Source organism: Neodiprion virginianus, chromosome 4 (genome assembly GCF_021901495.1).
Source record: "Neodiprion virginianus isolate iyNeoVirg1 chromosome 4, iyNeoVirg1.1, whole genome shotgun sequence".
Classification (NCBI taxonomy): Eukaryota; Metazoa; Arthropoda; class Insecta; order Hymenoptera; family Diprionidae; genus Neodiprion; species Neodiprion virginianus.
The window spans coordinates 30,453,695-30,468,309 of NC_060880.1; the positions used below are offsets into that span (position 1 = coordinate 30,453,695).

The following is a 14,615-nucleotide window of genomic DNA, read 5'->3' on the forward strand; positions in this document are numbered from 1 at the left end:
AAAGAGATATAATGTTACCGGTTGGCAGCTGATTGACGTCGAATTTTTCGCAGCATCGTTATGATGTAGCATGATGATGTTACGTTTGCGCACGTGAGTCGTGACGGTATGAAAAACTTCCGCTAACGGCTGATACTTTCTAATTAAATCATACGTTGCCATTCACCCTGCAGCATACGTGGAGGATAACTAATGAATAATATATCTGCGTAGGCTAACCTTGGCCATGAGTTCGTGTCGCGGAAGGCAAGGCACGCAGCGTTACTCCTAATTGTTGATGATTTGCTGCAATTAGGGTTCTTGAAATTAAAAAGTGCCTTATTTCCAAGGATTCGGATGCAATTACGTTTCTCCGTGGTATATTATTAACTAAGTTGGAAATTCTGTGTGTAACCTACAAACCCCGACATACGGTATTTGATACACAACAATCGAATAATATTGGTCATCTCGTATTTTGGTAACAACCTCGACATAGAAACGCGAAGGCGCATATAATTTGGAAATATGAGATCTGAAAGAACGAAATCTCCGGTTGAGTTAATTAATTAGACCCCGGTTTATTCGACGACGGATACGAGAGATATGTCTGGTGGTGTACTTGTCGGATGGAATTAGCGGTCCGTTCTTCGAGGTAGGTTAAACCGGAGAACGTCGAATTCGGCGACTTACGAAACGTAATTAGACAGTTGCGGCTTCATCTCAAATATCATTGCGGTCATTAAAAACCGAACGTACATCAGTCGCCGCGGCTCCTTCTCCTGGTGTACCCACGGCTTTAATAGGTACCCACGAGAACCAAATCCTTCCTAGATACCTACGTTTTATTTAACCTCTCAACGTTGAAACACGATAAGTTATAATCTCGATCTACGAAATCGTCGGTCACTAAACCACTTCCATCTCACCCAGGTGATATTACTTACCGCAACCGATCTTTACCTGCCTCTTCTATACGCGTTTCGAATCCCCAAATATTCAAATTATCCAGCATTTCATATGAAACGTTACGCATGGCATGTATTATGTAATAGCGTAAATTTGTTTTTAAACTATACGAGACATTTGTATATCGTCGAATGGATCGTTTGACCGATATTGCTGATTGTGAGAAAAAAAGAAACTGTTCACGTTCGAGAAATAATTAAAAGGAGGTACGAAGATGATCAAAAACACGAATAGAAATCTTCGGGAGAATCGACCCGAGTAAATGGAAACTCACAAAATTAGCTTCAGTTTTTGCAATCAATGTGTGAATGTAATCAATTTAGAATACAGCGTTATTTAATTATTTTCGGAGGCACGTTTACCTATTGTAAAATAGTCAGCAATTGTTGAAAGATTGTTTGTTAACGTACCGTGTATACGTAGTTTACATGAAATATTTCACAACGATCTTCCAACAAAGATGTGGAAAAAGCTGCACCGTTATTCGAGCAACACTGCGGCGAGAATTTCATACAAGGCTAACTGATCGAGAACCAGAGGAATCTATATCCTGAATATCCGCACGCAGGAATCTTATAACACACACGATCCTTGGCCAGTAAAGGTAAATGATGACGATAATCTACAATTAGTCTAAAGAAACAGTTGCCTACAATTCTTCAAGATGAAAAATTATATCAGCCAATCGTTTCCTCGCTTCTCGTTTTCTCAGTCTGCACATAATTCGTCTAATATCGGCTGTACATCTTCGTGCAGCTTTTATATACTGTCGCGAAGTATCTCTGCCTTTCCTTATATGTACAAACGAAACGGTTCGCGCGATAAATTGCATTCAGGAAAGCAAACTCCCGGGATCGCTCTACGGCGATGAATTTACTATTCAGGTGGGATGCGCAGTACGTTTTCCGTTACACGATTTATTCTGACGAGAGAAGCACCATGAGAAATATTTTTTTGCAAAACTCTTGGTGCAAAAATGCGAGCTGATTTAGTATTTACATAAAATTACTATTTTGCTATTGATCTCGGTAATTGTACCTTAATCTGTAGAGCTTGTTTTTACAGAATGCATTCGTTCATAGAAAAATTCAAATGATAGTTCTCCTCCAAGAAGAAGAAAATGACATGACTCGACCAGCAGCTGTACAAATACTGTGGTTTAAGTTATACCCTTTAGCTTCCATATAATTGATCGTTCAACCCGCGATTATCCTGAAACAATCAGAAAGCGATAGTTTCACCGGTTTTACTCTCACTGTACGACGATTTGTTGTGAGTATAGCTGGGAGCTGCAACGCAAATTGGCTATTATATAATATTATACACAGATCAGACGCGGAAACGGTCTAGTTTCACGTGCAACGCGTGGTCCATCCCGAAGCCTAATTCTTATAGTCGACATCAGTTCTCAGGGCGTTAAGTGGGTGAGGATTGTCTTACAAACTTCGTGTGAGCTAATACAGTTACACATACAATACAACGTCAACGCAAAACATTAGAGATCCGGTATTGGACAAAAAATTTGATTGCTTTCTCGCGCTGAATAGCGAGAATCGATCCTTTAGGTGTACGTGAAGGTAACGTCTGATCAATGTTGTGAGAATACCGTTGCTTCTCGTTTACTGCCAAAATTATTTTCTACAACAAAGCCACAACGATCCGCGGTGAACCAGGAAACGGAAAAGAAAATAAAAAAACACCCCCTGTGCACCGAAAACTTTCCTTTACCAGATCTGTAAGGCATAGGCGTATGAAACAATTAAAGGGAAACCCGGCCCGATTAACTGATTAACCGTTTTATTTCATACTTGTATATAATGTGTATAATTTTTTCACCTGCATCTGTCCATTAATTAATTCATTTCCGGGAAAATCCGAGTCTCGTTATGGCGGTTACACGTCGTCTGTACGTTGAAACTGAAATAAATGACTGTGAAAACTGTCCGGCATTAATTAAAATGCGATCTACATAACGCCTCTCAAAAATTCCTGGCAATAAATTCAAATGTGTGTATCGGCAAATAAATATACGTATAAATCAGGGAGAAAAAAATCACCTTCTCTCGGATATACATGTACACTGCTATGCAGCGGCACGATTTGAGCGACTTTATAAATCGCGTTCATAGCGGCTCGTGCCACTTGCAGAATATACGGTGAAATAAATTTTCACCGATTAACTTCAACGTGTAGATTCGAGATTGGTATTCGGAAACATGTTAGAAGGCGCTGTTCGCTCTGCCCACTCGATAAACATCGTTTAACGCTTCAACATACAGGTATATTGGAATTAGACTCGTGCATGTGCGCGGTTTCAATTGCCTGAGCAGTTTGTGAAAAGAAACATTTTAAAGCTGGATATAATCAAGTTTCTAATTTGGCTAAAGTCTCCATCCTTCTCTCTATTATCCACAAAAAACACCGCGTGTGTTCTATTTTATTATAACGGAGAGAAGAGTTGTTAAATTTCATCGCTTCGTACCGACGAGAATATTCAACCCCCATGGGATACGAGCCTGCTTCAGGCCTCTGCCGATAGTAGATTTACGACTACACGTGTGCAGCTGAAAATTAAGTTAATTGCAGGAATACGCGTGGCTCGATGACTCGCTGATAATTAGTTACAATTCGGTCGTTTCACGTACGGCGCTGGATGTGTGTAGGTAACGGCAATGTATACCACAGCAAACGGAAATTAGCTCGCTTAAAGTCCCTCAAATTTCTCCTCGTAGATCATAACGATCTCGCGCGAATCTCATTCTCAAAGAGCCTGCAAACTTTTTCCCCGAGACGCATGAATTCGTTCCACGATACCGCGATCAGCCGGACACAGAGAGTAACGCAAGTGCGATTGATTTCAGCTCGCTGCAATGTGTCACAATCAGTGTATTCCACGGCGACATCGTCTTCGTTGCCCTCGAACCCCGGGGAAAGTCCTGAATGTGAATTTGTCGCGGAGCTCGGGACAGTTGAAAACGGAATCGCGTTGTTCGATAGTTTCGCTATAGGCCACAGGGATTCCTTACATGGCTCCACTGCCTATCCTGTCATCGGATTTCAGCGGAGTCCTGCTGCAGACTTCTGACAACCGTTTAGGGCCAGCAAAGTTCACATCTGACACGCTGATTTGTTACCGGCTGACACCGATGGACATTTTCCCAGCTACTTTCGACCGCTTTCTACTGAATAAAGGTATATTTACCATCCCTCTTCAAAGGTGCAACGCACTTGCGATATACACGTGTCTTTTAAAAGGGTATTCCATGCTCCTGGAATGCACGGTGCACGAATCACGGATGATTTAATTACGTTGTGCCGTCGAATTGTTTTACATAAATGAAATTAGCCGAAAGATATCGAAAATTTTGAATCGTCTTCGCTCGGATCCGCGGTATTTCATATTGATTAGGCAACCATGGGTTGTGGTTGATATGATTGTTTTAAATTTATGACTTACGAAACTTCAATCGCTGATATCTAGACCCAAAATCAATTTGAGGTGTTACATATTTATGAAACAAAATGGCTGGTTTCTATGATCGTAACAGATTGTCACGGTATTTTTATGAGGAATCATATCACGAAATACCTCTGACATTATCCGTATTGCAATATGATTCACATTAAGTGGAATGATTCACGTCGTTCCGTCAACAAATTATCATTGTCGTGTGAAATAATAAAAATTGCGATAGGTTTAGTATCTTTTAATTGTAGTTTAATTACTCTTGTATAACAGTATAATTATATTAACGTACCTACAAAAGCCATTTACTCATTTCCGACGGTAAAATTTCACTCTCGACGAAAGCTACGCGGCATGACCGCGAGCGTAATTGTTTTTGTTAATAAATTCAAAGCGCCAACAGTCTGCGTAAACGCGATACGAACACGGAATTATATCTGCTGCCAACGATTATTATAAACTATGCGTTAATTAATGTTACGCTTATTAACATAGAGAGACTTACGTCAGGTACGATATCGTGCAGACACAAGAAAGTTCAGTCTGGCCGGCCTGTTTAACCGTGGTCCGCAGTTCCTTTTCTTTTCTTCGACGAAAAAATGTCGTTCAATTTTATTCCACTATAATATGTATACTGATTTCAACAAAGTTATAACGACATGTACTTAAAGATCCCATTATACCAACTTGCGCAAAGTTTATATATATATTCAGATTCATTTTTCACCGGATTTAGAGAGGGATTGGGAAAACTCGGAAACATCTCGAAAATTCGAGCTTGACGGGAACTCATATTTTAGTCAAAATTACGAACGATCGCGTGTTATATAGACGAGTGGAATTTAGGACAACGATAAACATTCCCGCCTACGCGGCGTGCATTAGAGATAATAGAAACGGTCCAATCTTCTTCCTGCTTCACCGGCTTGATTAATCTTGCGGAACGCGGCTTATCCCTGCAGGCTGGGGCTTAACTTGGGTCAACCGGAAGTTGCGCGGGCCAACGAAAGCATCGCACACTCGTCGTGTATGCGTAACGACTAAAAGCGATCCACAGACAAGCACAAACCAGAGAAGAGAAAAGAAACAAGACAAGAGAAAACCTGAGTTTAACTTGCCGCCTTTTCAATTTGGATCATCAAACAAATTTTTAAACTCAAAGTATTCTGCTCGCGGCGTATTTTGGCTCTACACTAATTTGTTCGAGTTGATCTTTTCTCCCGTGACAGCCTCCATTGTTGCGTAACGGGTAGGCGTGTAAACAGACATAGACGATACGTGTAGAACGACGGGAAATCGATCCGATTAGCTACAGGTCGAGTTATGCATGCATGTATCGGGATAAAAGCATGGAAATGCAAATTTTGTCGAAAGTGGATGGATCATCGATTTGATTAACAGATTCTGAATCACTCGATGGTGAATCGTGCCCGATCAATCGATCCAGTCTGACAATAGATGGTGATCAAGGCGCGGCAATAAAAGAGGAGATAATCAGTTACCAGAAGTCCGCAAGAGCAGTCATATAACAGCTTTAGGAAATCCCCAGATCTTACAATGCGGGAGTGGGTTGCAAAAAAATAGCCTTGATCGCAATTCATCCGCAAGTTTATAAATATCTTTCTCCGTTTATCTCGCTCTGTCCATTTCCAGGTGGCGGAAAATCAACTATACGGTTGCACAATCAATTGAAAACAACATACGATCGAATTGCACGGAAAGCCGATCCAGTCGCGCGATCCGAACAATAATTCGGGTAAATAATTCTATCCAAAGTTATAACTTATATACGGCTGACTCACCATGTGCTCCATCGCTTTCTCCTCCAGTTCGGCTCTGCTCCAATCTACACGGAAACTCAGAGGCTGCAGTCGAGATTCCATCTCACGGAGCCACTTCCTCAGGCACTTGACCTCGTGCTCCAAGTCTGCAAGGTTCCAACAAATTTAGCATAAATTTGGCCAATAATACACGCTGATTAGTCGAATTAGTTGGTGATATTCTTTTAACAACCGATTATAAACTAGGCATTGAAATTGTGTGCTTTATAAAATATTTCGAATCATCTGAGTGTGGGAATGAAGATGTTACTCTACCTTCACCCTGCCGAAGAGCCAATAATTGAAAATAACACAAGAACGAATAAAAAATTTTGATATCATGTACAGATGCATAGAATTACTAGTCAAATGGCCAATTTGCCGATATATCCTGCAGAGATTGACAAAGTTTATTCAGCTAATATTACCAGTTCACTCGACACCTGTGACTGATAACGGATGAAATTAGGTATATTTAACAGGGTAGAGATAAGCTGCGGCTGAAACGAAATTTTTCAACTTGTTTGCTCAAACATTTAGTACAATTATTAATTATGTAGATCTTTTCAACGAGGATGAGATAATGTCTACCGATTTCACATCAACAACGGCAAAAATTATTTCTCTTCAACCTCCGTCATCGTATTCAACTGAATTCTATCATCATTTTTTCCAGTCATTTAATGAAAGAGAAATGAAAACAAAGAAAACCTGATGACGTAAAATCATTTAAAGAATGGTAAAAAAAAAAAATTTGAACTTAACGGAAAACGAACAAAGTTGCTACACAAAAATGTTCGCTGGATAAATTATTCACAATCGAGGAAGGTAGCACAATGATTTCAGATGATAATGTTGTACTGATAATTTGTTTATCCAAACGGTTGTATCGTATAGAGGTAGAACGTTTTCTCCAGTGAATGGTAACGTAGGAATTGGAACTAGTTTGTCCGGTGCTGATAATAATGGAATCTAGAAACCCACACTGTCGATATCGCAGGTTTCGTACTATGTATGTATCAAACTCCGTTGTCTACAATACCGTTTTTAATGTCGTGAATGAAGCTGGAATGGGACGTTTGGTCAACTATTTACAAGGTTTACTCACTATATATCAGCCGAAAGAAGTGCTAACGAACTCGAATTGTGGCTTGTGTGTGACGGAAAAGCAATTTTGTACGTTCCCCTGAGGCTCTGCTATTCCATTTCCTTAGGATATCGTGTATTATGATATATCGTGGACGATATTTTACCAAGAAACTAATTTGAACGACTAAATTAGCTTTGAACCCATGCTGTGTGACGAGTTCGAAAACTCCAACTTGTTATCAATTTAAACAGTATAAACAATCTTTGTAGCTTCACATTCAACTCTGAAATTCCATATTAACAGTTACCCATCATCTATCTGTAACTTGATGGATTTCGTTGAATTGATTTGTGAACGACACGAATATTCCCAGTATGCCAACCTGATTCAGTTTTCGCGGGGAATCATTCGGAATATATCAAAATCTTTGTCTCACCTGCAGAAACATCCTGTTCGTCAGAAATAGATTGTTCCCCTGGTGCCATGATCTGCTCAACCAGTTCCCATTTGGTGTTGAGATGATCAACACGCCAGGCAACTTCATCCCTCAATGTTGGAGCTCTGGCTACCAGTTTTCCCGCTTGTTCGTTGAACAATCTTCTTCTGTACGCCTTGCGTCGCAGCTCCTCGGTGTGAGCCTGCCAATATATATCGGAATGTTATTCCAGTACACAGGAAGGCGTATAGTCGTTAACGAAACCAGTTTTGCTCCATTCATCACGTCACAGTTCTTATTGCATTATATTTTTTTTTTAGCAATATCGCAACTGGGAAGAAAAAACCAATGAAGCCGACTCTGGACCAGGAACGAGGAGTGAATGAGTGGCTATTTTCGCTTCGGACATAGGATGAACGTAAGTCGAGATTCGATTCGTTTATTTTATTTTATCTTCTCCTTTACAGGTAATTAAGAAATGATTAGTCCCTAGGTTCCGACATACGTGCCGTTCCTCCGCCATCAAAAGAACTTACCGCGCGCAGACTTTTGTCCAGAACGTTCTCCTCCTTGGAGTAGACCATCTCCTGAATAGCTCCCAGCCACGCATACAATTCTGAGAATTGTCCACTCAGCTCCTTCAGACCCCATGAAAGTGTCGACACATCACCCTCGTCCCAAGCAAGTTCTCCGTTTGCTTCCTGTAAATGAAATAGAAAACGAACGTACACGTATAGTTATCGTGACAATGGTGATCGAATTGTTTCCAATGTTTATTTGTACGGAAAGTTGTGTCATCTTACCTTGCAACTGTCGATAAGATTCGTATCCATTATGTAATTATAATTTGACTGTATAGCTGCCCAGAAATCATCCTTGTTCTCATCTCGGCTTCCCCAAGAACGACGCCACTGTTCCTGCTCGGGATCCTTCCTAAGAATTCCGACAAAAGCGCATGAAATTAGAACACGGATTATAATGAACCTTTTATTTTATAAGAGTACATTTCAAGTTACGAGCTAATCGGCGTCTCAATGCATGTGCCAGTTACCTTTTTTTGGTAAGGCTGTTATAAGGACGGTCAGTTCGAATCCTCACATGCTCAGGACTTTCTAGACTTCCGCTAGAAGGCTGCAGCGAAGACAACGAAAAACTCATTTTCATGGATGTTAAGAAACCTGTGAACCGAAGGCATAATATAAACACTCCATGCATACGGGTTGAATCAAGAATTGACATTTTCCGTAAAATGGATACGGTGATGGTGCTTAGTTTGCCACGTAGAGCGGTTTGCGAACCGCGTCGTTTGCAGAATGTGCACGTATCGTCAAGATAACAAGGCAAGTGCACGAAACAATGCTGTTTTATCGCGACTCACCGAACAGGGTAAGTCACAAGTTCCCCTTAACAAGATACAAAGTAGTTATGCACACTTCTTCATAATATTCAGAACAATGTTGTTCTTGCCTTATAGACTAGCCAACCATAGCAAGCACCGTTCTAAAACACTTTTTTTTAAATGTTATTAAAATCCCTTTACATAGTCTTTACTTTCAAAACGTGGTGGAAACGTATACCAATGTGTTTGCAATATGCATATAAAGTGAATTACACAAGCGTAGAAATGATGTTCTGATATAATTACTGCGTAGAATGGGCAAGCATATAACACGCACACACGTGTATATAATTCATGTGTCCACGCTCTCTTCTGCAGTGTATAATTCACCGAGTTTAATAATAATACTTGAAGCATATAGATTTGCAAAGCAATCATCGACTCACCGGTGCTTAGAGATATTAATTGTACAACGATCGGCCAACGGATTAGCAACCTGATTATAGGCTTGCTTAATTCGCGACTACAGAGATTGAATCCCGAGTATAAGTGCGGTGAAACTTCGTCACAAACGGGGTGACGATAAAATTCGAAAATCTCTATACTTTTAATGACTGTCTATGCGAGTAAGAAGGATTTGAAAATAATACAATTGTTAATTCGATTCGAGAATAATTAGACACAACCTTATTCAGTTGAAACTACTTCCTCGTTTGGTCAAAAGTAGAAGAGGTGCTCAAGAATATACTGGAATGACGATGTTTATTTATGAAAAATTCCCTTTGTAATTTGTCATGATCTCTCATCCTTGAAAGTTTCAACTCGGCGCGGGTTTATGAACGTCTGCATATTGAAGCGAACAAAAGATACAATTCTCAGCCTACTTAGCAATAAGTCCATCTGATATGAGTTTCTAAAATCTATCTCCCTTCTGGATGACCGTGCGATAGCACGGCGCTTGTCCTCAAATGTCGGTAACTGAAAATCAGTGCAGTTAACGCTGAAATTATTATCCAACGCGAACAGCACAGTTCCTCGATAACTGCCAACATATGACCCGCGTACGTGCAGATTCTTGTAGAGTCGGTCAAATTTACACTCTCTGCAAGGAATTGAATCCATTCGTTAAAGCCGCCGGCTATTAGTTACATCGACACTTCCACTCTCCGTTGGTTATGCAACTCAATCTCGGCATGTGGAAACTGGATACCCTGTCAAGTCGATAATTCATAAATCACTAATCCAGTTTCCGTGAGATTCGGTAAGCTTGGTAATCACTTGTAGTCGAGCGTTACAGCTGCAGAATGGCAAAGTCAAAAGACGATTACTCGTAAACCTTTCAAAAAAATTTTGATACGCAAATTCCAACTTACTAATGAATTATAGTGAATTGCAACGCTAATGAACGCTGTAGCAAAAATGGGACGTAGATCCATCGGGTATTTAAATCCGATGTGTAGATCGTTTGCGCGAATTACTTAAAACCTCGTCAAGATCAGTTCAATTAGTAAAAACATGTACTCCTGTGGCGAGATGTGAACTTTCGAAGTGAACGGATGGAGTTCCGTATTTGTTTGTGTTCGGCATCAATCCATCCAATGGGTCGAATCGTTTGTTCCAGAACAATGAACAACAATTATATTTTAACACAAGGCAAACGCGTGCTGCTCGAGTTGCTCATCGATGAATGAAAGAAGAATAAGAGATGCAGGAGATGGAGAGGACGAAGAAGTCGAAGATACGGAGAGAGAGGCCCTTTTCTCAACCCGACATTAAAAGATATATTGGGTAAAAGAAGTTGGCAAGAACACCGAGGTACCGAGGCCTCGCGACGTCTGTTAACCTGTAAGTTCCCACGGGCGTAACCATAAGATTAACAACGACGGTAAATTTTCGATTACCAAGACGTTGCTCGAGTATTACACAACCCAGCACGGAATCTGTCGAGAGATTCTGCAACCTTTATCTGTACGATTTTGTTTTTATCTCTGTAACAAATGAAACATCACACCCGTTGATTTTTCTAAATTAGCAATCCTGTTCACAGTACCAACAAAGAAAACGTGAGACTTGTGGCTCACGAAGTTTTGCTTCAAATCGCGCAAGAGGTTAGTCAGAAAGCGATAGGGCACAACAGAGATTAGGTATCAGGTACAGAAACGAAGTTGGCGATATTCAACATATCGGTATTGTAAGTACTTGGAAAAAATACCCATACACGAGGTCGAATTTTACCAGATCGAGAATTACGACGCTAGTTACTATTTTATAATTAGCAACCGTGAGTCCAGATTCATAACTACGACAAGAATTTCCACAAAAGATTTGAAAAAAAACAATGTTGTGTCTCGTAAACAGACACAAATAAAAAGTTGAGAAAACGATTTGTACAAACGGCAGAAAAACTCGACATCGAAGCTGGATGCATCGTGAACCAACCTCTGCTGATACACGCTACAAATGAGGCGAAGTTAATTGCTTTGTAAAAAGCTTCAAACGGCTAACGGTCAGGCTATACGCTTACGAATAGAAACGCATCCCTGTTTATATACTTTCTGTTACATACTTACAGAGAGATTCTAAAAATACATATCACCGCCATGAAGTCAAATAAAGCATATATTTAATCTCACTCAGATATAATTAATATCCATATTTGTCACGTTTATTTTTAACTATCAGACGCAGGTGGCTCAAGATGAAGAAACATTTAATTTTCGATAAATGATGAAAAACGGAGAAATTTATATCTTCTCCATTCGCCGGATTAATATTCACGAATGACAAACGAGCTAGCTAGAGGCAATAAGTACCAGACGCAATCTGGAAGTCACTGATGCCTGGCGGATATGCTTCGATGATGCAAGTAGTCAATCGCAAAGGTCATCGTTGCTCCGTAATCAGAGTAAACTCAGTCCCTAAACGCACTTGATAATCGAGGGGAAGATTTATCAAGCCTGGAAGTATTCGCCAATTGCATTTTGCATAGCGTATCCCGACAACTCTATAATCCAAGACCAAGAATAATTTAATGATATCTTCAGGAACGCCTGCAGTGAGACGATAAAATATTCGTAGGCTACACAATGAACTGCACTCTTCATTTACAGACCCGTAATTTCGAGCAATTCCAATAAAAGGCATGAAAGTCAAAGCAGTGATGTATTCTAAGAGCACTGTAATCAGGATGATACTCACTGGCTCCTACTGGCGACATCGTGTCGTCGAGTACCGTGTCGGAGTGATAGTGATGATCAGGGTCCAAATAAGGTCCGTTCCGATGTCGCAACTTCTTCAACTTTTTAGCCGAAGATGGAGCAGGTTTGTCAGAGGAAAGTGGCGGGTCGTCGAGCTTTTTGATTAAAGTTGCTCCGCGCGTTCGGTACTTGGAATACGAAGATGGAGGCTGGAGTCCAGTGTTACTCGAACGCCAGTTTCTCCGCTCCGTAGTAGATTCGGCGCATCGTCGACACCAAGACGGCTTGCCCTGGTGACGATTGTGCGTCCTGTCGCGCCTGACTAGCTTGCTGCTGCGATCATTCAAGTTACACGATTGTAAGCCAGCTGTAACGAGCGTGCCCGAGTCTCGAGCTCGAGACCCTTCGGTACAACCCTTTCTGTCCCAAATTCATATCACAGTAACGTACCTAAATCTTGATTCAACAGTACTGTCTTCGTTAGGCCGATGGACCAGTGTCAGCGAAATGTTGACAGGCCAATGGGAGTGCTGGGATTGCAATCTATGCTGATTATGCCGACGTTGCTGGTGCTGCAGATGATGAGAATGGTGACGATTGAGGAGGTGGTGGTGATGATGATGGTGATGGTGATGGTGGTGATGGGTTAAAGCTTGCGAACGAAGGTGCGGGTCTGGGATTAGGTGAAGCCGCCGTTTTGCGGCGTTACTGTTGTCTTGCCATCTCTCCGTCACTCCGCGGGAACGCTCGGCACGAGCTCCCGTGCTTTCCTGAAACACAAAAGAAAACCATTATCGAGCGATTGTTGGACCAGATGATTACTCGGGCGGTGATGTTTGATTTCGAAACAGTACGATACAGGCGGGACAGACACAGACTCGACTTGACTGTCGTAAATGGTGGAAGTGGGCTTGCAAGTAAGTTTGCCGGGTCTTTTCGGGGCATTGCGCCTGCAGTAATGCATTGCGAGAGAGTAGGTAGGATTATATTTAGGTGAGCCAGTGGACAAGTCAGCGGCCAGAAACAGACGCTTTATTATGGGATTGTAAATAAAGCAATCGTAGATCCAGCATTTCTCGCACCAGCTATACGGTACATGTCCTCGTCTTAACTCGCATACTTCGCTCGTTCGTCTCCAGCCGCTGCTGCTGACCGTAAATAGATACCACGATGCATTCAGTCGAAATAGCAACACCTCCTCGTCTCTTCGTCTCCCGGCCTTGCTCCCTCGGCTATGTCGAACCCGCTTTTCCATTTAATGTACAGATATGCCTGTGTACGACTACGTTATTAAATATTTCCGACATTTCGAACATGCCGAACCCATTAACAAGTCTGTATGATGAGAAGGCAGGCGTTTCTCATAACACAGTCAGGGTTCAAACTACTGCAGTTGAAAACCGATAAATCTCCAAAGTTGCTGTTCATTTCCCGTGTCCAGCATTCGAGAATAAATCGATCGAACAACACATTGAAACACAACTCCTGCGAGTCGGACCGACTGCAGAGTGAGAAATGTCAATGTTACCAATTTTCCATACGAGCTGAACACCTTAGTTACGAAGCGTGTAAAATAGACCACGAAAAATACAATCATCTAAGGCTCTGCATCACTCCGCCGAGGGATTAGTAGAACCGTATAACAGAATAACAAGCCGATGAGGTGTGGGTAGATAATTAGAAAGAAGCGATCGAAGTGAAGACCCGAAAGTGCTCGGAGATAGATGCCACGTGGCCACGTGGTAGTTTGGCGAATAAAGCGATGACTAAACCCAATGGAAATTCGGAGTTCAATTCCAGACGATGATTGTGCCTCCCCCAGAGTGCACGACGGTATAAAAGTGTTTATTTTGTTACGATAATGAGGAGGAGCAGCAGCAGCAGCACTTGCCAAAGTACAGTACACCGCTTCCGGGGTGTAAGGTGAGTTGGGTGTCTATTTTCACGATATATTTTTCCCCTGTGTAAACAGTGACGCATATGCCTATATGCCCACGGAAGTTTACATGCAAGTAGAGGGGAGGATAAAATGGGAAGAGCACCTCTTAGGACCAGTTAGGAAACTATACTCACCGCATTGTAATTCATGATTTAATCGGAATGGGCTGGGCCTAGCATGTCCACCGTCACTATCGCCCTGCTGCAGTTCCGTCTGCCTTCTCTAGGTACGTACAAACACGACGTAACGACGTTCGATGTAATATATATATATATATTACATTAAACACAGACGATGCAGAACAGGCGAACAAAATGCGCGTGCGATTATCGAAATTTTGCACGTGTGCTACAGACTAGACAGTATCCACACAGTTTAAT

General features: G+C 41.4%; 1 protein-coding gene across 1 annotated transcript in view; it reads right to left on the bottom strand.

Moving 5' to 3' along the window:
• The window catches only part of LOC124302881 (uncharacterized), a 116,264-nt gene extending 101,880 nt beyond the window's left edge, over positions 1-14,384 (bottom strand). Inside the window, exons 1-8 of the mRNA XM_046759450.1 lie at positions 14,370-14,384; positions 12,747-13,066; positions 12,298-12,626; positions 8,812-8,938; positions 8,564-8,693; positions 8,297-8,461; positions 7,761-7,962; positions 6,217-6,341 (exon numbers count right to left, since the gene is read on the bottom strand). Coding sequence (XP_046615406.1) covers positions 6,217-6,341; positions 7,761-7,962; positions 8,297-8,461; positions 8,564-8,693; positions 8,812-8,938; positions 12,298-12,626; positions 12,747-13,066; positions 14,370-14,384 — 1,413 coding nt within the window. The remainder of the gene's footprint in view (positions 1-6,216; positions 6,342-7,760; positions 7,963-8,296; positions 8,462-8,563; positions 8,694-8,811; positions 8,939-12,297; positions 12,627-12,746; positions 13,067-14,369) is intronic.
• Between the last annotated feature and the right edge of the window lie 231 nt (positions 14,385-14,615).